At 42.4% G+C, this 22,377-nt stretch overlaps 1 protein-coding gene across 1 annotated transcript in view; it reads left to right on the forward strand.

The window, feature by feature from the left end:
* The window catches only part of LOC111850691 (disks large-associated protein 2-like), a 93,807-nt gene that overhangs the window by 50,617 nt on the left and 20,813 nt on the right, over positions 1–22,377 (forward strand). Inside the window, exon 3 of the mRNA XM_023824868.2 lies at positions 9,036–10,183. Coding sequence (XP_023680636.2) covers positions 9,036–10,183 — 1,148 coding nt within the window. The remainder of the gene's footprint in view (positions 1–9,035; positions 10,184–22,377) is intronic.

The raw sequence follows: 22,377 nt of genomic DNA on the forward strand, positions 1-22,377 counted from the left end.
CCTGTGTTTCATTCACACCGTAGCCACTTACAGTACAAGCTCTCACCAGTTTTGTTGTCCCAGGTACCTCAGAACACAACGTACATCGGAATGAAGAAAGGAGATGTCAGCGTGGCGTTCTGTAACGTACACCACCACAGCATCAGTCGTCGTGACCCAGTTCACGAGTGGGAATTCAATATGGCCTCGACAGGCACTTTTTAGCATTTTCTGTAAGAGATCCGATTGAGTAGTACGACGTGTTAGCAATTCTTTGGAGTCATTAAGCCAATGCAGTCTTATTTGTGTTATCTGATATGGGTCTCAGCCTTTTAATGTTTAAGGATCACCAAGAATGCAGATGGTACTGGGTTAGGAAATAGCATCTGTCTGTCTGTCTGTCTGTCTGTCTATTATCAGCCTACTGCATTGACAGAGACCGCACATGAAAATAAGTTTCAGAATAAGTGTTACGTTGACAAGTGTAAACTTGCATCCCATAAATGTGCAGAAATTTTAGGTGATACTTTGTACATGCATCACAAAAGAAAGGCAAATCATCATTACAGTTGAATTCCTTTCTTTACAGAATACGTGTTTCTTGGATATTTTTTCAGTCATGGTTATTGGTTATGAAAACAGCCTTGTCCGGTGCAGCCACGTAAGCACATCCCACACACTTTGTGGTGTTTATACAGCACTTTCTCTGCAAGACAGTGACACGGCGCCTTACTCAAAGGTGCAGTTAGGGCAGGAGCCAGAAGGGCATCTTCTCTCAGTATCCATCCCGCAATGTCCTCAGCCGGAAATCTGATCATTAACTAGAAAGGACAGCCGGCCTACATGGCGGATCTCTCAGGTGGTAATTAGGAAACATCTGCTTGTCTGTCTGAAGGAGAGACAGAGGGGAGTCCCGCTAAAGCATCACCCTGCAGGCCTTCCGCATTGTGGTCTGGTGCCTTTCTGGGGGCTTCTGTCCCACGCGTTATACCTGATGTCTCGAAAAACAAACTGATTAAGTGGGCAGTAACCTCCCATTCATCTGTGATTTAATACCTCACACCATATTCTGTGTTGCATGGATCATTTTAATTGGTCGTTGTGGAATATGAAAACTTTTCCATGATTTGTGGTTATTTCTGTGTCTTGGGGGGGGGCATGTTCAGGAAAGGTGAAAAACCAGTGGAATAGCATTAGTGGTGGGCAATATGGCTATATTTTATTTTAACCAATTACACGTGTATCCACGATACACATTTCAGAATCGCAATACAACACTATATTTCCCTTTATTTATTTTTTAGCAGATGTTCTCATTCAGAGTGACGTACAAGTGAGGCAAATAGCACGTTAAAAAGGTATGTGCTGTTTAGGAGTCAACGTGGCATAAGTTCAGCTAAGCAAATTTTCCAGCTGTCCATGTGCATGTGCACTACATACTGTACCACTATAGAACAAACAATAGAACAAACCAACAAGTGCCTATCATGCAATGCCTGCGTGTTCAGGGGCTGCAACAGTACTACAACAAAAACAAAGCAATTTCAGCACTGTCTGTATACCTCGCATCTTTGTCAATTACACTGGTATACAGTGATTTTGGTGCCAGCGATGACCGTAAACGATTAGGTTTATGGTGCTGATTAAGAATATGACTTTGGGTTTTGCCAGATTGGCTCTAGTTTCTGAGATATTTAATAGATAATTAATTAATTAACGCAACACGTTTGAAAAGCATTCAGAATTGCAAGAATATTTTTATTTTAGTTACAACTAGTAGGTAAACAGTCTAACATCATACAAAAAAGAAATTAAAAATATCTAAGTGACATGAAAAAGTTATGTATGATTTGATTAATTAATACAATATTAATTAGTTATTAATTGTTATTAATGTCAATGCTTCAAAAACGCTGTTTATGCGATTTCCTTTTATGCGTGTCATCAGGATAATCACGTTGGAGAGACTCCAATAGTATTCTGCCATCATGTGTATGTCCCATCTGCCTTGATAGCTCTCCTCCATCACCTTCATATCCTGGTGGAACCTCTCGCCTTGTTCCTCGCTGAAGTTTCCAAGGTTATCTGGAAATCTGTTTAAATGGCTATGCAGATAATGCATCTTTATGCTCATATTAACTCCCAAATTTCTAAAGTTAGCAAGCATATCTTGCACCAATTCTTCATAATGTCTGCTCTATGATTACCCAAGTAGTTCTTCACAGCAGGGACAAAATTCTTCCAGGCCAAAGCCTCAGTGTCATTCATGCATTTGGTAAAATTGGATTGTTGATGCAGGCTCTTCTTGATGAAGTCATCATTTTTACATGTATTTATATATTTATTAAGACAGAACATTTTGGGTATAAACCAATACTGGGTTGACAAACTTTCTTCTGGGCCGACTTCTTCCTTTTGCAAATTCACAGTTGAATTCTGGCTTCAAAAAGTTGCTTTTATAGCATTGTAGGCCTACAAATTGGACTACAAAATACTTATATGGGATGTTTCATTACCTAAGACACTGTTAAAGAGTCAAAAGACAGACCAAAAGCTATTGCATTTGTTATGACGCACAAGTCGCATTGGGGGAATGCATTATTTCATGGATGTCCATTATCTCAAAAACTAGAACCAATTCAGCAAAAGTAATGGGATCTTTTAATTCAGCACACTCAAAATACCCTAAATCCATTTAAAAAACCTTGGCACCTGGAAAAAAAAATTTGTAGACCTGTTTTCTGCCTGTTTTCTGGATCTATAAAAAAGAATACTTTTTTTTCTATAATGAGTCAGTTTCTTTTATATGTATAATATTTTACTTTAGCTATTAAGTTTATTATTATAGTGCTACCAGAGGTGTTCCTGGTAAGGAAAGACTTGCTGGTTAAATGGTTAATTAATATCACTACATACATTGCAAAGAAAAAGTGATCTATATTGTGGATCATGATTATAACCAAAAATATTTTGCCCATATCACCCATCTCTTTTCTCCACATGTTCATTTCCTCAGTAGGATTTTCTAATTGTCTGATTGTCTAAGGGATGCTTTTCAAATCCAGACTGTGATAAGTCAGACATAATTAGGTATCAGCTGTCAGTAAATTGCCCATTATGTGAAAACAATTCATGGCATGTTTCTAACATTCATTGTTATTTGCAGCAGTAATTAAGATTATTATTATAGTGGTACAAGAAGTGCAGCTTTTATAAATCAGTATCCTGTTTCATTTTAAATAATTTTACTTTGTCTCCCATAATGACAATTTTCAAGGTATTTGTTCTTATATACATAATAAAATAACAAAAAAATACATTTCTAGAAAGAGTACATTTTAGATTATTATACAGATCGTTTTTTGTTCATATTATATATATTTCATTATATCCTCTTGTGATAGGGGTGTTTTTCAAGGCTTTCACTGAAACCAGTAGTTCTGGGCTCTTTGGCTGTTTCCTGTGATATTCTGCCCACTGGACTCAGGGATCATGGGACAGGAAGCAAGCCTGGCAGTGTGCGTGACACAGTTCTGGGTGCTTTGAGTCTATGTCTTCTCACATCTTGAAAGAATACAGCATACCTACAGTACACTCAGAAAAAAAGAATACCGATTTGTACCTTTGCTTGTCACTGGGGTTGTGCCCTCATGGTTCTGCCAATGATACGCTTAGCTGTAGGTAATTGTATCTTTTAAAATACAGAAATGCACTATGAGAAACATTTTTGTACCATTGGGGGTCCTTTAAAGTTGTCTAAATTAGTCTAAAAGATAACTAAAGCTAGGACACAATTGGCAGACCCTTGAGGGTACAGCTCCAGTGACAAGCAAAGGTACAAACTGGTATTCTCTTTTCTGCCAGTGTAGCAGTTTGCTACATTTGAGATATGCATAGCTATGTATTCTGTGGTACCCAGCGAGAATGGATGAGGCAGACCCCGGAATGCGGAGGCAAACTGGTTTATTGGATAAACCGGGTGCAGACCGAGCCAGAGGGGTAATCCTGAATCATAGTCGGGTCACAGGCGATGATCGAATACCGGGGAGATCAGTCCTACACAAAGAGACAAGACGGGGTTCCGATGGGACGGGGGGAACGGGACGAGCAAGGGAACAGGGCAGGACAGGGCAGGCAGGCAGGGCTGGTAGGAGTAGGCGGGTCGGAGGAACAGACAAGGCAGGCAGGGGAGGCAAGACAGGCAGGCAGGACGAACCGGGAGGACAAAAGACAGAGATAGTGCTTAGTGAGGCGCATTCGGAAATGGCAACAATACTTTGCAATGCATGTTGGCTCCGCAGGTCTTAAGTAGCGGAGCGATCAGCTGTTGATCACCTGCCGGTGCTTGATCCCACCCGTGTGGGCGTGACATATACCTTTTGTGTATGTAATTGAACACTTTTTTCAACTTACTGACCATCCCCAGGTTGATATCATTCTGTGTGCTGGATTTCATTCTTTACCCACTTGTGTGTGTAATGAGTGTAGGTACCAATATGTGCACTTATGCACGAGTGAGAGTGAAGACCTCTCATTCTAGCAGTTCTGTTGCCTTGGAAACCACAAAGCCTTTATGTGCTGCATTGCCTGCATTGTGTGTCTGTGGGAAAAAAAGAGTGGGGTATACATAAGAGGAGGGAGAGAAGGAAGGAGAGAGGTGGAAAGGCAAGGAAAACATAGGAATGAGTACCCCAAAAAACTACAAGAGGTTTCTGTATTTGTTGGTGAACGAGGGAACGAGTGTTTTTCAAGCTTGATGCATGACCAATAGGCTTAGATGGCCTAATTTGTTAGCATCCAATGAACAGAAAGATATGCATTGATGTAGCAGTCAACTACAGGCTTCTGGAACCAATCAGACTTCAGTTAGCCTGCTTATGTACTGTGTAACACTGGAATGTGCTTCTCCTATTTACATATATACATATGCTCATACCCAGCCATTTAAGCAAAAGACCTTAATTTCTTCTTTTAACCTATGACGATTTTTAATGTTCATTTATTTAGTGAATCCTTCCCTACCAGCTGATCATAAAAAGTTGACTGTTTGATTTCTGAGAGAAGTCCAAAGCCTCCTTTTGGGGTCAGCCTTGACTAGAAGACTGCTACTACACTGCCAGAACGAGGCAGATCCTCTGAGTTCTGCGTATGTGCACCATTGTGGACTGGTAGTCTGGGGGATCAGCAATTAGCTAAGGCTGTTGTCAGCTGGAGGGGGAGATTACAGGCTTAAACTGTGCAGAAAGCATGCTTTTGGGGGGAGCTTCAGACAAATGACATTTTATGTACAGAAGTCCATTGGTATCATCTCAAAAATAAACTAGCTCTAACTTCTTTAAATAGCATTATTAAGAGATTCAATGTTCATATTGTGATGACTTCCAACAAGCATTCTTTTACTGTTACTGTTAACAGTGTGGTACATAGGGAAAAAATGATCAATAGAAAGTCTGACGTTATGAAATGTTCATGTAAACACGTGTGAAAAGACATGGATCCTACATATTACATGGATCCTACATATTACATGGATCTTACATATTTTGTTCAGAGTTTTTGTCATTTGTTACCATGACAACTCTGCATTTTATTTTTGGGCTCTTTTGATAAACTGTGCCCTTGTTGTTATTATTATGTAAGATGTACAGTTTATAACAGGGGTTTCCTATGGCAAGATGTTGTACTTTTGTTACGTCTAGCTTATGAAGAACATCTTGTTATTTTTGGCTTGGAAAACAGTAGCATGTAACAGTGTGAAGTTTGAATGGACTCACTTCTGCCTTATTTCAGTTCATTGAAAGACTCCAGGGTATTGTGTGTTTCTTTTCAGAGGTGGAGGAGTTTGACTGCTGAGGGCTGACAAATCACTTGAAAATGTCGTTATTGTTTATTTAAAAAAGCCTGAGAACTGCATTACATGTACTACAACAGTGCTTGTGGTTCAGACACCATCAATCTGCAAACCATCCATCCTTAAATTGTGTACCCTGGTTAGGGTTACATACCAATAACCCACACTGCATGGGTGGGATTCAAACCCAAACCCTGTGGATACAAAGTCTTAGTGCTACTAACTGACCCTGACTAACAAACCAATAAACACCTGGAAATTAGGCCACAGCCCTTAGATATCAGTTTTTGAAATCAAAGAAACATCAAAAATAGTAATTTGTTGTATATACAGGAGTTAAAAGACACTTTATTAATCCCTGCAGTGAAGTTCACTTTGCCCCATCTTGCTCTCCATACAGGTAAGAGCAGGTTTGGGGGGTAAGAGTGAAGGAGCAGCCACCTTGCAGCATCCAGGGAGCTGGGGGTTAATTAAGGGCTTTTCTCCAGGGTCCAGAGAGGTGTGACTATTCTGCCGAGGCTAGGCTCAATCCGGCCACCTTCTGATCACACACACAGAAGTGTCTGAATTCAGGGGCTACACCCTTCTAAGACTGCATTCAAAGACCGAACGCATCACAGCGGTGCGACAAGGCTGTCCCATTTCAAAGGCTTCTTAAGATGCGGTCTCACCAAGTCACATAGGACCCACCCAATGGATCCTTCACAGCCCAAGGTATCCCAAGATTCATCGTGCAGAGGTAAAGTAGGTGCGTCCCAGCTAAGCGATAAGAGTGACAAGGATATGAGCGGGAACAGCTGGTGACGCAAATAGGAAATAATCTTTAGGACAAACTGTACCATTTGACGGTGCTTTCGGGTCGCCCTTCAAAGAATGCAGCCTACGAAGGTTACACATTCATAGATCGCGTCCTTCGAAGGATGCAGCCCTTGAATTCAGACACAGCTAGAGGCTCAGCTGCTGAGCCACACATCACCCACACATGGAAGAGGTACTGGAAATATAGCCAAATCCATGCACACTCTATTTTACAGGGTTCATACGGTCATGAAAATACTGGAAAAATCATAGAATTAAGAACTCACATTTTCCAGACCTGTTATGGAAAAGCATCTGTTATGGAAGTTATTGAGAAAAAAAAATTGAAAAAAGAGGGAAAAGATTATATATTTCACAACATTTTGGAAAAGTCATGGAGTCAGCGCAGGTCCTGAGTACGGAAGGCTGTCAAGGCAGAAAACGAGAGAAAATATGTTGCAACACGCATTTTTCCCCTCTACATATGGATTTTTTCCCCTGTACTGTATATGTTGCGACACAGTATCACGACTAGAATGTGTAAAGGCAATATGAAGCCCAGATATCAGACAGTACAAAAGAAAGAAGTGAGCATGCATGTGTGTGCAATTGTGTGGTGTTTTGCGACGCCACAGTGCACTTCACATATAAACAGTAAATGCCCTACCTGTGAAAAAGGTTGCTCTGCTGTGAGTGCAGGCTAACAGACATTTTGATGCAGAAAGTTTAAGGTGTGTGTGTGTGTGTGTGTGTGTGTGAGACAGAGAGAGAGAGAGATGTGATGAGTCGGTGTGATTCAAGTGGTTTACATTTTATATATAAAATAAACATTTTCACAATAAGCATAAAGTCATTTGTAGCTTATAATTCTACGCAGGCGCTAACAGTTGCAACACACACCCAAGGTCTGACCTTCCTATTTTTACATGGAAAGTGCACTGTGGCATTATTTGTTTATGCCATTATTATTATTATTATTATTATTTATTATGTTAGACTTTACACATTATATAACATGTTGGGTATACTTCAAGTTAACATTATTTCCTTCTTTTGTAACAGGGTATATTGCGCTTATGTCTCTTTAGGTTAATTATAATGGCACACAAATAATTTGTCTATTTACAACTCAGTAATTATTGTTTCTTGTTATTGGAAATGTAAGGAATAAATTAATGAACTTTCTATGTGCTGACAGTGTGGTTAATAATTGTTCAGCTTACCATTATTATAACGGATGGAAATTGAACTATGCAACTTTTTTGATAGTGTGTGTCTGCATGAGAGAAAAGCAACATGCATATCTGTCAAACTATACGCGATGGATGGTACATCCATATCCAAAGGATGAATACAAGATCATAACAGCTGGTTCCTGTACACAAAGTACATGTTTGTAATTGTTTCATGTGATGATGATCACATAACTTGGAACACTTCTCCTGAATGGGTTGAATAAAAAATCAATTCTTGGAAATTTAGCTTGAAGTCTTAGAGAAATCATGAAAAAGTCATGGAAATTTGTTGATTGAAAAAGTATACAAACCCTGTATGTAATCTTTCATGTTTGTCCCATTGGCTTGGTATGTAAACTGAGGAATTTGTGCAGGGAGAATTTGGTGCAATGAAAATCAATGCATGTAATCAATGAATGTAATCAATGTGTAATTTCACGTGATTGGTACATGTAATTTCATATGATCGCCCTTTGTGATTTCTTGTGATTGATACATTCAGAAAAACCTTGTGTGCTTTTTGGAATGTCTTGGCTTGTCAAAACAACCTGTAGATAAAAGTGGTGGTAAATATCAGAAAGTGACGGGTATAACAAGCACCACCCAGCATGGATATCACATAGTGAAAGTTTTTGCATTTGTTTTCCACTGACCCATTTGTGTTGAGTGTCTAAGTAGGATTTGCTAATGGGGATAATTGTGTGTGTGTGGTGAGTGCTGAGAAATATCAAGCTGAGGCCTTGGAGACACGGGGAGATCTTTGCCCATTTGCTCAGTTGGAAATAGAAAACCTGCCCCCCCCGAGGACAGCACAGATGCTTTGGGTTGCACAGGGGCTGTAGGCCAGTTAGACATGCCTGTACTGTGATTATCTGCACTGTGGGGTTCTGTGCGTTGAGGTCTTCAAAAGAATGGCTATATAGTAATGTGAACAGCTACAATATTTAGCTGTTCTTGTTCTCTTCTATGATGCTACTCTTGTTAGTATCTTTTTAGAATGTTTTCAAACAAAAAGTCTTGTATGTCCAATATACATACAGTACACCTCGTTATATTATCAGCCAATAATAATCATGTTGCTTAATCATTCTACAATGAACTGAGAAAAATGATTGCAGCGCCTTTAAAAATGGCACTTAAGGCTCTTCTCTGTCTCACTGTGTTATCGACAGACCAGCAGTACCCATGGTCCTCGTCCAGGTACTCGAATGAAGACAGGTGCTCCACGCCATCTTGGAACATGAAGGGCTTATCGGGCAGCCGTATGCAGCACCAGGTCCCCGGCGGACACGCCTACGGCTTGGCTGAGTTCGAACATTCCCATGAGCACCACTTCCACCATGGGCCCGAGGTCCGGCCCACCTATCTGCTGAGCCCTACTGAGAGCTGTCCCATGGACTACCACCACCGCTACTCACCCCGAAGTTCCATCCACTCCGATTGCATGATGATGCCAGTCGCTGTACCAACAGGTGGCGGCGGTGAGCACGTCTCCAGTAGCACCTTTCCCAGAATGCACTACAGCTCGCAGTATTATGACACGGCCTCGCGGGATGACTGCGCGGCTGCCGCTGCTGCTGCGTCGGTGGCAGCCTCTCACCACCATGTGGCCGCAGCTTCCTCTACCACCTCGGGCAAATCCAACCGCATCCCCGCCAACCTGCTTGACCAGTTTGAGAAGCAGATGCCCCTGCATCGCGATGGCTTCCACACGCTGCAGTACCAGCGCACCTCCACTGGGGGTGCTGGCGAGCAACGGAGCGAAAGCCCCGGACGCATCCGTCACCTGGTACACTCCGTGCAGAAACTCTTCACCAAGTCTCACTCACTGGAAGGCTCCTCCAAGATGAATGGCACCAAGGGAGACACAGGCGGCAGTGGAGTGGGTGGGGGCCATCATCACGGTCACCACTCAAAGCACGGGAGCAAGAGGAGCAAAAGCAAGGAGCGTAAGCATCGTTCAGGCGTAGGAGGCTGGTGGAGCTCCGATGACAACCTGGACAGCGATAGCACATACCGGACACCCAGTGTCATGAGCCGTCACCATATTGATCATGTGGGCCACTGCTACCCCGAGGCAGTTCAGGGCCACTTTGGCGACCTCACCCTCAAGACCTCCAGGAGCAACAACGATGTCAAGTGCTCAGCCTGCGAGAGCTTAGCTCTGGCCCCTGAGGGCAAGTTCATGAAGAGGAGCTCTTGGTCAACGCTCACCGTTAGTCAGGCCAAGGAGGCTTATCGCAAGTCCTCCCTGAACCTAGAAAAACCCATGATACACCAGGACCTGAAACCATCCCTGAGGTCTTGTCATTACTTGCAGGTGAGTTTAGCCTGAACTATATTGTCTTTATTGGTTTCTGTTAGCATTACTGGCTCTGAAAGAGAGTAACTGCTAAGTCCCACCATTCACCCTCCTAAAGAGTGGATCAATGCAAACATAATTAGTCAAATATATGTGTGTGTGTGTGTGTGTGTGTGTGTGTGTGTGTTCCAAGCTTGTGGCATCCTCCTTCTTTCAATTCACAGTTATCCTAACCAACTGACATTCTAGCCCACATCTACATCCTAGGTCAAAGAAGGTTCTGGCTGGAATGCCTCGGAGTCTTTGTACATGTTTGCTTACTGCACAAAGGAGGACAGGGAGAGGGCAAAATGGAAAGAGTAAGAGAGAGTATGCAGCACTGAGCCAATTCAGTCCCAAGCATGTGCTAATCCAGGGATAGCGTTCAATTTTCAGCCTTTTAATTTTGTCTGTGCTTTCTTGTGGACACTGGACAAAGCTAATTAATAGATGCTTTCTGCTGAAATATATCGCTGGGTTAACTTCCTTTCAAGCATCACAATTGATTGGTGATTGGAGTCAAATTGCCAAGTTCCTCTTTAATAGCTGGGTGTTCACAAACACGAACCCTGTGACAGCCTTTGAAGATCGTATGCTGAAGCGTTTCTCAGGAAGCAATTTGCTCATGTTTCAGATTGCAGCCAGCATATGCTTCTGAAAATAGCACGCGGCTTTAAATCTTCCCGGTATTTTTAGTCGGCCTTATCAATCCTGTGACGGTGATTCATTTTGTGCGAGGGGCTTTCGGAAAACAGACACATCTGGCATCTGGGAGAAGTCAAGGTAACATAACTATTTCTGCGTCTGCTTGTTTATGCATAGATGTTATCTGCTGGATTTCAGCTGTTTGATGTCAAGATAAAGCATGCTTTGATATACATGAGCATCTGATACATATATAATCAGAAATCTTTTAAATGAATTTCTTTGGATTGAAGTAGAGAGGGTGCACCAGTGTGCGAGGCCCCACCGTGGCTTCACCTGTGTGCAGCTTGCATGTTCTTCCCGTGTCGTCATGGGGTTTCCTCTGGGTACTCTGGTTTCCCCCCACAGTGCATGTGTGAGTGAATGATGTGTGAGTGTCCACTGTGATGGGCCGGTGCCCCGTCCTGGGTCATTCTCTGCCTCGTGCCTGTAGCTTCTGGGAAAGGCTCCGGAATCCTGCATTGGACATGAAAGTACGCAAAATGAATTAATTTGAAGTAGAGTAGCTAAATATGTATAATTAAAAATACTTATAAATGTATTGTGAGCCCAAAACACTTTGCCTGTTTGTGTCTGGTTTCAGGGGGTGGTACTCCAATTGAGTGTCGCCCTTTGCAAGGGGAAATGCGTCGACTTCTGGTTTGCATTATTGTAGTTCCTTGGGAGTCTTGTTCGTACAGTATCCCTGCAGCATTTTCACGCAAGGTAAATTAGAAATGGGAGAATGGCGTATAGGCAGGTTCCCTGGTACATGAGGACGCTCTGCTCTTCTGAAGCTTTCAGATTCAGTGAGTATTTTTATACCTGTTGTCATAAGTTTAGGCAGGTAGTCACACCGAATCCCAGCTAAGATTCTAAAGTGATAAACCAAAGGACCACTCAGATTGGTCACTGCCATATTGCTCCAACTCAATTCTCACAATAAAGGTGGATGAGGACGGCAAAGAATGGACAGATGTCCTACTGTATCAGCACCACACCAAGCTAATTCATTCACCAACTGTAATGCCTAAGCTGTCTCAATTTAAAGCTACAGTGACTCTTGCCGAAGCCGGGACAGTGTGGCAGGGAACCCGACAGAAGGCTTAATTCTGTCCGTTTGGTTTAACATGGTTTTACTGCTTCATGCTCTTGTTGGTCTCCTTCGGTAAGCAAAGCAGATTACAGGTAGGATCTTCCCACTGGGAAATTTTGTGCTGGCTTAGTGTCACATGGATGCCAAAGCGTTAGTGTCGAGATGCGGTTTGAGGCTAGAAGGGGAACCTGGACTGGTGAATTCTGACAGCACAAGCAGGGATGAAGCGTGAGCTTTATTCACATCTGTCTCAGCTGCTACCAAATGTGACATAATGGAGAAGAACAAAAAAAGGTGCTCTTCTTAGACCTGGATACAGTAGGAGGAAGGGTTACGGTGTATGTATTCTCCCTGGAGTTTGAACCCATGACCTATACAATGTTGGCACAATTCCCTTCTTGTAGAGCTACAGGAGCTGTTTTTTAATTCATTGAATTTCCTCAGAATTGCGTGATCCAGAATTTTCTCACCCTGTCTCTCTTCAAAGTACGATGAAGAATTAGCATGCGTGACCGTTATCAGTGTGGCAATGGGGCTGTCTTGCTTCATATAGTGAGTTAATTAATTTTCCCGTGGGCTCGCCAAGGTGGACGTCTGAGAAGAAAGATGCAATGTGATTATGAAGGTAGGAGTTTCCTGTAATATTCTGTTTTAGGAGAATTTAGGCTTCCATAAACGGTGCCAGCCATTTAGAGCTGAGCAGTCTGATTATTTACTTGGCATGCCAGTGAATTTGAGGTTATTTTTTATTAGCATGCCAAAATGTTGGAATTAAAAACGTGGTGCTGTCTGCAGCCAATTCAACTGCACCCTAAATCAATTCAAATCACTGGCTTTGGTAATTGGCTCCTTACTGCCTGTCATTACCTGGTTAAAACAGAGCTGTGATGCTGGCTTATGCCTTACTAGTCGCATGTTGCTGATGATCATCTTCCCGTGAGGCGAGACGGTGCGTTAAGACTCTGAAAGCATGTTCAGCCTTAGGGATTAGCGGCTCCTTTTCCGCGGCCCTCAGACACCGGCTCCTTGGCTGCGCTCTCGTGTCTGCATGAGCGCATGCGTCCCTTCCTGTGAGCCTCCAGTTTTGTTGACGCATCGAGCTGTAGCAAGAAAACTAAATAAAGAAATGAAAAGCGAACCGGAGCCGCCGTTTCCCGCGCTCCCCTTTTCCTGTCAGGCTGGTTATTTTCAGCACTGAAACAGGCAGCGGCTCCTGACTTTATAAGTGGAGGATCCTCACTAAAACACCAATGTGATGCGTTGGTCTTATTTTCAAGTTAACAGATTATATTCATTCCCAATAACCAATTGTTGTTGTATGTTTCATTAGGAGCAGCATGGAAAGTAGAAGGGTGGTCAACAAAGCCTGATCTTTCTTTTTTTGTAGATGAATACATTTTACATCTTTACCCTATTTTGGGAGAACAGCTAATATCAGCATACACCTCCTGTTAAACTGAATAACTAGGAAAAGGCCCAGTATGGCCTAAAATGCTCATGGGGCGAATTTCTTTCTCTTGTCAGTCTTGGATGGATGCCTTCTCCCCTTTCAACATGTACTTTCCTGCAGAAGCCGACAAAACCTGGCCTGATATTCTCACCAGTGTGGCAGCACAAAGCATGTAGACTCTAATGGGACTGAACCCCAGGACATATTTGAGATGAAATACATTGTGATGAACTCCTGATTGGTAATGGACGGGGCTGTTGGAGGAATAAGATAGTGGTGTTTGCTGATGTGTGGAGGGGTGAGTAGAGCAGGAAGTGTAGAGTAGTATTTCCTCACCTGGTCCTCAGGGACCCACAGACAGTCCATGTTTTTGCTTCCACCTAGTTCCCTGCCAGACAGTCCATTACCAAGTGATGGGAGGGAGCAAAAATGTGGATTGCATGGCAGGGAGCTGGGAGCAAGCGATATCTTGCACTGTCTGTCGGTCCCTGAAGACCAGATTGGGAAACACTGGTACCAGAGCCAGTACAGTACTCATCCCCCAAGGGCGAGACCCTCTGGTCCCATGGACCAATCCCTTCACTTCAAAGTGCCACCAGCATGGCAGCACAGAAAGAGGCAACAGCAAAGATATGGGGAGTAACAGGGTGACACCTTCATCCAGGAAAACAAAGCAGACTATCGACTTTCAGCTGGAACACTTTACAGCGAAACTAAGGAAGCAGCAAAGATTTAGTTTCTTCTTTTGGTAAAAGTGAAAGACGAATAAATGAGGAGAGTTTAACCCCCAATTAATATCAACAGCGCTCCTCTCTTCATGATGTTGCTGCCCAGGTCTGGATCACAGCTCCATAGAAGTCTTACCAAGTAATTTATTACCCAGGTAATTGAATAACGTCAAATGGAAGGAGTGACATTTCTAATGTTCCTCTGATAATGACTGCATCTGTTGGATTAGACAGCCATCCTGAAGAAGATAGTAATAGTTCTAGTAAAGTTGAAAAAGAAACTTAGAAAATTTAAAAGCTCCCCTTATATTAAAGATTGTAAAGAGTTTAATCGGACTGAATTGTCTTGGTTTTAACTGGTGCTGTACAGTAAAATGAACGGCTTTTACGTGGGGTCTACTTTTAGTGACAGGGACTATGCAGTGACATTGGCCATACAAAACAGAGCAAGACTGGGGTGCAAAAAAGTACAGAGGCAGGAGCGCTAAATACTGCAGTGTGATGTGAAAGGAATGAATCTCGACAACGTGTGCGGTTATATGAAAATAATCAACAACAGCTAGGTGTACCAAGGCCCGATGTGAAGAGTGGACCTTCTAACCAAGCTGGAGTTATTTTCATATAACCGCAAACCTCAAAATGGTTTATCCTACTTATACCACGGCTAACAAACAAACAATAATAACAGAGTAAAGTAGTCACAGTTCATTTTTCAGAGGAAAATTATTGCAGTTAACGTTTAGTATTGTTCCAATGTGCTCTTAAAAATATAGTCCCTATAAGGATAGAACATCTGAACAGGCTTCTCACTGGAAGTGGTAAGTTACCATAGAAACCGTCAACAGACTGCCGCTTGCGTGTTGAAAACCAAGGAACATTTTGCTGATAAGATTTATTAGTAAAAATCACACAGGTTTTTACATTAGCATGTTTAATCAAACATTAAACGCTTTAATACAGAACTGTTATTAGGCTACTGGAACTACCTGAGTGGTTACATAAAAATAATCAGCACCCATGTGACATCTCTGGGCCAATAGAAAAACAGTGTTTTACCAAAGTTGTGGTATGAAGTATAATATAATATATACAGCCATGTACAGTATTAATACAGGTAGAGGATATGAAGCGACAAGGCTGAAACTCTTCCTCCTGCATTAGAGCTGTATGCAGTGTTATGGTGCCTTTTCATCTGCATGATGTAATTCCATTTGCTGGCCTCAGTATGCAGATAGGGGCATGAAAGGGCTTTATGTGCTGCTGTGCTTAGGCTTGGCTAAAAACTTTATCTGATTTCCCTGTTTGACAGGTGTGTTCAACCAGCTTACATGTTTCAACTCCGACAGGAAATCAGAGTGAGAGCCAAAACATCACAGCACTGCAAGCTCACGATCTCCTTTTACTGCTTAATTAAACATATGGAAATATCACTGCCAACAAGCAATTTGCCCACTGCCCCGTTTGTACTATCATCATCCAGTGACAGATTTTTACGGATGAAGAATACCTTTGCTTCTGCAGTTGGTTGCTAATTATACTTCACTACAAAGGAAAATATGGAGTAACTTTCTCTGGCCATCCACTTGCATGCGTAGCAGGTAAATAATCGATAGGATTTTCTTCAAAACCGATCATAGTTGAACTAAGATATTTTTGTCATGAGATCAAACAGAGCTAAGAGACCCGAACACAGTTCTGATGAAATATTTAGTTTCAATGTTTTGCTTTTGTATGGCAGAATAAGATTTTTTTCTTTCATATTTGAGCAAGTTTTAAACGGATTTCAGGGCCAATCACCAACCGTAGAAAGCGTGCAGCCATACTGAGTGCCTCATGCAGTTGTCTGAATGCAGCGATGGGCTACATTCACAATGGCACCTTCTTGCTGCTTCACCAAATATTATTCTGGGTTTTTTATTCAAATTTAAATTATTATTATGAGGTGCCGTCAAGTCGGTGTGGACTTCTGGCAGCCATAGAGACGGCACTTCTCTCGAGTGTCTTGTCTGCTGTCTGGCATCTCGTGCTGCTGTCTGGCGGCTTCATTGCTGCAGTGAATGAGGCCGTCCAGCTTGTTAGGTGTCATCCTCTTCCTCTCTCACCGTCAATGGCCTTTCCGAAGCACTTCTCATAATATTCCCAAAATCATACCGAAATACTCCCATTTATTAATGCGCCTCACAACATACCTGAGAAAATAATATCATTCTTTGGATTTAATTTTTGATTTGTCATCAAGGTAGAAGCAGTGGCCAGCTCGCCAGATCATTTCAAAAGCTAAAGTGAGCAACAGCACACTGTAAAATCAGAAATATTACTAATATGACAGCATTCTCACAGTGGATGTTCAAGTGCAATACTGATACTGATCAACCAGTGGCGTAGCCAGGAATGTCTGACAGGGGGTGTTTACCGTATGTATCCAGCCTTTCACCTCCTAGTTCCCAGTCCACCCACCTGTGGCACGGCCCAACCTATTTTCACTTTCTTAAGAACAGGTTTTAGCAATTAACGGTATATATTTTAAATGGTTGTGCATAACTGCAGACATTTTAGCTAATTTGATGTGATTACAGTGATTTTATTTTTAACTGCTGAAAAATGAACTTCAGAAAAATAATTGATACTTTATCAATCCCCATATGGAAACTATTTTTATACCTCCCCCAGTTTGCTCTGTGGAGGTGAGAGAAAGATGGCTGTGAAGGGCAGCCACCCATAGCAGCCAGGGAGCTGGGGATTGAGTACCTTGCTCCTCCACAGACATGCCGAGGCCAGGCTTGAACCAGCGACCTTCCTATCCCAGGCACAGAGGCTTAGCCCACTGAGCGACACACTGCCCCATGATGTGGGGGGATGTTGGGATTGAAAACACAGCAAACTAATGGTCTATTTGCTGTACAATTTTTAATTCCTTATTGTATATGAGAACAATTAGTTGTTACCCGTTTGCTCAAAACAGCAACAAAACGTTACTAACTGTTGCAAAATGTATAAAGTAAGTAAGTAGACTCTTAATCATGAGCGCAGGATGTGTTTTAACGAGGCATGGGATTTCATGTAAGGGAGGCATAACATTTATTCAGTTTAGAGTCATCTTGTCATCTTTCAGCAAATGAATAGCAAAGCACATAACATTTGAAGAGTTAGTGTTAAACCCTCGGAGCTCACTTAACAAAGCTCACACTGGAATGGATGCAGATGTATGGTGCCATGACAAAGGGGAAGGCTAAGGATTGTTTATCCAGGAGCAGAACAGAGCAGGAGACTGAGCCCTGAGCTCTGGCGGCACAGCTGGGTCTGCCGCTCAGTGGCCAGAGATGAGCTGACTGTTCTAGAAAAGCCTCGCCGGGTGAGGGGATGCCCAGTGCTCCCAGAAGGCCGAGCGAGGCGAATCGCTGGCAGCTGGCAGTGATGGCAGCTAGGGGCTGCTGTACGGGCGCTGCTGTTTTGCTGTTTCGTATGCAGAAAGTGTTCATGTCTCCGGCTCATCATGGTTACTATGGCTACAACCTACACACTTGCCTACATCCCTCTAAAATTAATCTGGAGGTGCAAAAATTGAAACAGAAATCAGAAAGGAATAACGAGATGAGTCTGTTTCTGAAAGTCCGGAAGCAGGGAAATTTCCCTCTAAAAAAAAAAACTAAGGCATCCATCTGTCCATCTTCCAACGTCCAGTGTCCTGTATCTATGACAATGGGAACTTCAATTAAATTTTGATGAATCTGATAACTGTACCAGGTCTATTTAAATATATACAATTAAACTAAAATGATTCAATATAATAAAATACAATAATTGAATTAATAAAGAAATGTAGCAAAAATGTCTTCACTTAAGGTTTTAGAAACTCTTAGTTTTCATACTGTAGTATCACCATTGTTTTATGCATGCATGAATGAATGAATGAATGAATGAATGAACAAATATATTCATCGGTGTATGTGTGTGTGTGTGTGTGTGTGTGCCATGTGATGGACTGGCGTCCAGTCCAAGGTGTCCCCCACCCCTGAGACCTGTACTGCCTGGAACAGGTTCCAGTCCCTTTGAGACTCTGACCAGCATAAGAAGCTGGAAAATGGGCAGTTTGTAGTTCAAGGGAGTCTGGACCTAAGTGGAACAAATGCAAGCTTTACCTGAAGCACAATTCAAACCTGAATATAAATCGGAGAAAGAATTATTTCCTCTGAAAAAGAAATCAGACACAACACAGTGTTGCAGTGGTTGGCACTGTTGCCTCATCTCTGGGATCAGGGTTCAAGTCTTTGCCATGGTTCCATATGTATGGAGTTTGCATGTTTTCCCAGTGCCATTGAGGGGTTTCTTCTGGGTTCCCTGGTTTCCCCCTACAGTCCAAAACATGCTAGGCTGACTTAAAATTTCCAAATTGCCTGTAAGTGTGAGTGTGCCCTGTGATTGGTTGGCGCCCCATCCCAGGTTTTTCCTTGCCTCTGGACCCCCACAACCATGGTGCAGAAAATGAATGAATAAGAGATCTCAGCCAGGAAAAAGAAATAAACAGCATTTGAAGTCTAAGGTGTTTTTTAAAAGAAACAATGAAGATGTTTTCTAGAGAAAACATGTGCCCCACTCACATCACAACCCTGTACTGGTTAAGTGGTTGGAGGATGGATGGATCGAGACAGTGCTCAATGCCAGGTAGCATGCAGATCGATTTTGGCAGAAGCAAGATCATAAGGGAGAGGTCATCTGGTCATTTTGGCCGTCTTTCAGGTCCAGTGAGTATCAAAGTGGAAGTTAGTCCAGGGAACTACAAAGTCAGTCAGCCGAGGAAAGAAGAAAAATATATAGTGAATATACCATGTTAACCTACTGACATGTGGCCCTGTTTTCCTCCTTTTTGTCAAGTTCTCATCTGGCACTGCTCATACATTCCAGTCCAGGCCTCACTATCAGAAACCGGATGTCTGGGAAAACCGCAACCTATCCTCACACATACCCAGAATGACTGATCTTCGCCGTCCCATTTCCCCAAAGGAGAAGGGATTCTTCACCAAGTCCGTTTATTTGTTTAGCGGACGCTTTGTACCCAAAGTGACGTACAAATCAGAAGAGCATGTGTCAGAGGGCCAGCCAGGGTCCCTTGAGCAGTTGGGGTTAAGAGCCTTGCACAAAGGGTTACTCTAGCAGCCCTGGGATTTGAAGCCATGCTCTTCCAGACACTGAGACAGATCCCTGCCTGGCTGTGATACACACCAGCAGTAAGTAAGAATGTGCTGCTGTGTGTCCTAAGTTCAGAAGGAGGCTGTCCATACAGTACTGAACATGTGCTCTTTAAGCGTAACTGAGGACAGTCGCTGTGCCTGGATAAGCCTTGTTGTCCCTATCTCTAAACCAGCTGGAAATCCTGTAATGACTGTGAGAATTTAAATACTGTGGATGGCTTCAAACCCCCGAGTCCTTGCCGTGGCTGAATGGATTGATAGACTAGCTCAGTTGCACCTGGCTTATCACTACTTTGGATATAGACTTGAAGAAGACCACTTTAGTCAGGACCAGTGAAGGATTCCAGCACCCTGCCTTTAAGCTCTCATGTAGCCCTTATCAGTGACTTTTGTTGGCTTGTGGGGTTTGACCACAGCAGCACATTCTTACTTACTGCTGGTGTGTATCACATTGATGATGGTCTAGTTTAAACAGAGGGTGACCAGTGCTCCCAGCTCATGAAGTCTTCAGCACCATGGACAGCGACCAGTAAAATATAGGCGCACACAGTATGCTTATTTGCTGTGTCATGGCAGGGATAAAAGGCCAGAATGCCAGCCAGTCAGGGGAGGGCTACAGCCCTAACCACACCCCCTTCCCTAGGGGATACCCCTCCTTACTGCACAGCCCCCACACCCACATGGCCTACTCTGGGAAAGCCAATGCAAGCGTGACTCCCAATGGGGTTTGGAGCTGCCCACCCTCTTCTTAAGAGCCCTGACCTGTCTTATCACATCTAGCGCCCCCTATGTCCCTTTCAGTACCTCCCTCTGAAGCTTCCTCACAAAAAGAGCATTTGTGCCCCACCAAAGTTACCTTTCCCCTCACAGCCCCCCTGCAGCATGTCCTTTAAGGATCTGTGTTGTGGGCTTGACACAGAACAAAACACTTCACTGTGTCAATCATTAGAAAACATACACAATCATCCATACAACATTCATGTAACTTAAAATGTAAAACCTCTGTCTAATTTTCCAAGCTTCCAGTGAAAGCTCCTCTGTTGTACCTGCTTCTCTGTTTTTGTAATGTTTGGTTGAGCATATTTGCTCTGCGTGTTTGGAAGCTGGGGATTGTGCTCCCCGCACCTACAGGAGAGCGGTGGAACAACCCCAGAATGAAAACTCATGACTTGTGACAACTGGTTCAGTGCTAATTTCCCTCTTTGGTCAGTGAAGCTGAACCCCTCTCTGAATGAACTTATTACCAGCTCAGTTGTTAAGATCAGGAAGGCTTTAGTACCTATAACAGCATAACTAATCATGGTTTTGATGTTGGATTTTCTCTGCTGCTCCCCACAGACTAGGTATATCTGTAAAATGTATTAATACCACATCTGAATTTTTGGTTCTGCAGTCCAGCACTGCATTTTTCTTCTCACACACTCAGAGCACAAACACACACACATACACAGCACAGGTGCGCCTTGGTCAGTACAGTTCACACAGGCTGAAAGTTATTTTTTATACTCACCTGAAAGGTTTTCAGTGCTGGCAAGTCTCTTTCGTTGCCTTTCCTATCGTGAAGGACAGCACTAAATTTGCATGATTGCTGACTGATACTGTTGGACAGCACCGAGTTATCCAGAGTGTTCTTATACAGATCCTGTATTTTGAAGCAATAGCATGGTCCTAATGGTCAACTGTAAAAGTAAACAGTCACAATCCAGAATACTAGCTGTATGCCAATATACACATATGTACCATTCCAGAGTTTTAATGTATTAATCATTGATTTCACTAATTTATTAATCAAAATTAGGGGTGCACCGATTGCAGTTTTCTGGCCGATCAACGATCACCGATCCTTAGGCAACCTTACCTGCCGATCTCGATTTTTTTTTGCCGATCTTGTTTCTTTCATAACTAAAAGACAGTTACTTCAATGTTTCCATTTTTATTGAGTAAATTGATATGAATACTCACAAAACATGAGGTAGTGTCCTCAAATATAAATGAACATATAAATGAGCATTGCTGTTTGAAGTACAAAATCATATTTTTTCTTCCAGACTTTAATTTCTCTAATTTTGTAAAAAAAATATATATATATATAGCTGTTATGACACACTTGTCCAAAAAATAGGGAGGGAGGCAGCCTGCACTGCACCTCTCTCGGGAATGGGAGAAAAGGCTGATTTAACCCTCTGGGGCCTAGGGGTAGGAAACACACTTTCACTGACTGGGGCATGATCACACATTTCATCACACTTAATTCATGGCAAATAAATTATTTCTTATATATTTGTTTTGCCATTACACTCATCTTTATTTTAATATATATTGTAAATATGTCAGATTTTTGTTAAGTTTGAAATTTGACATCAAAGTATAGACATTGCAAAATGCAGTTTGGAACACTTGCAGAAACATTATAAAAGTACATAGTAAGCAATGCTGGCAGTTTGTTTTGATCCCAGATATCTGATCACCAAAGTCTTGGCTACATGAAGATGACTAAATGGTGTAGATGCAACATTAATTTGGATAAATAAATAAGAAAAACCTAACTCATGTAACTATTTCTGGCTCCTTTCATTGAATATGTAGCAACTTTCATGTGTATGAATGAGCCATTGTCACCTGGCCACGTCCCCAACCCCCTTTTATGGCGCTGAAGGGGATGTATCTGGATCGCGTTTCACCGTTGCGCTGTTAATCAAATTACCATGCGAATGCGATTTGAATACGCGCTAATGCGGCTATTTAGAATGTGAATAGCGATCTTCGGGTGAGAGCGGTACTACACGCCCCCGATGCAGGTAAAACAAAGTAAGATGACATGGTTTACTTTTTTGCCGATTTAACCTAATTAAAAAAACTTTAATACTTCCGACAATGGACGTTTTGAAAAGAAGACAGATTACGGATTTAGCCAGCGTTTTTTTTCATGATTATACATTAAGATTTCAGCGAGATATTTATAAACTGAAATAGACGCGAAAAGTACGCGATGTCGTCGACGACATACTCGACCCCAAAGAGTTAAA

Source organism: Paramormyrops kingsleyae, chromosome 19 (assembly GCF_048594095.1).
Source record: "Paramormyrops kingsleyae isolate MSU_618 chromosome 19, PKINGS_0.4, whole genome shotgun sequence".
NCBI classification, from domain to species: Eukaryota; Metazoa; Chordata; class Actinopteri; order Osteoglossiformes; family Mormyridae; genus Paramormyrops; species Paramormyrops kingsleyae.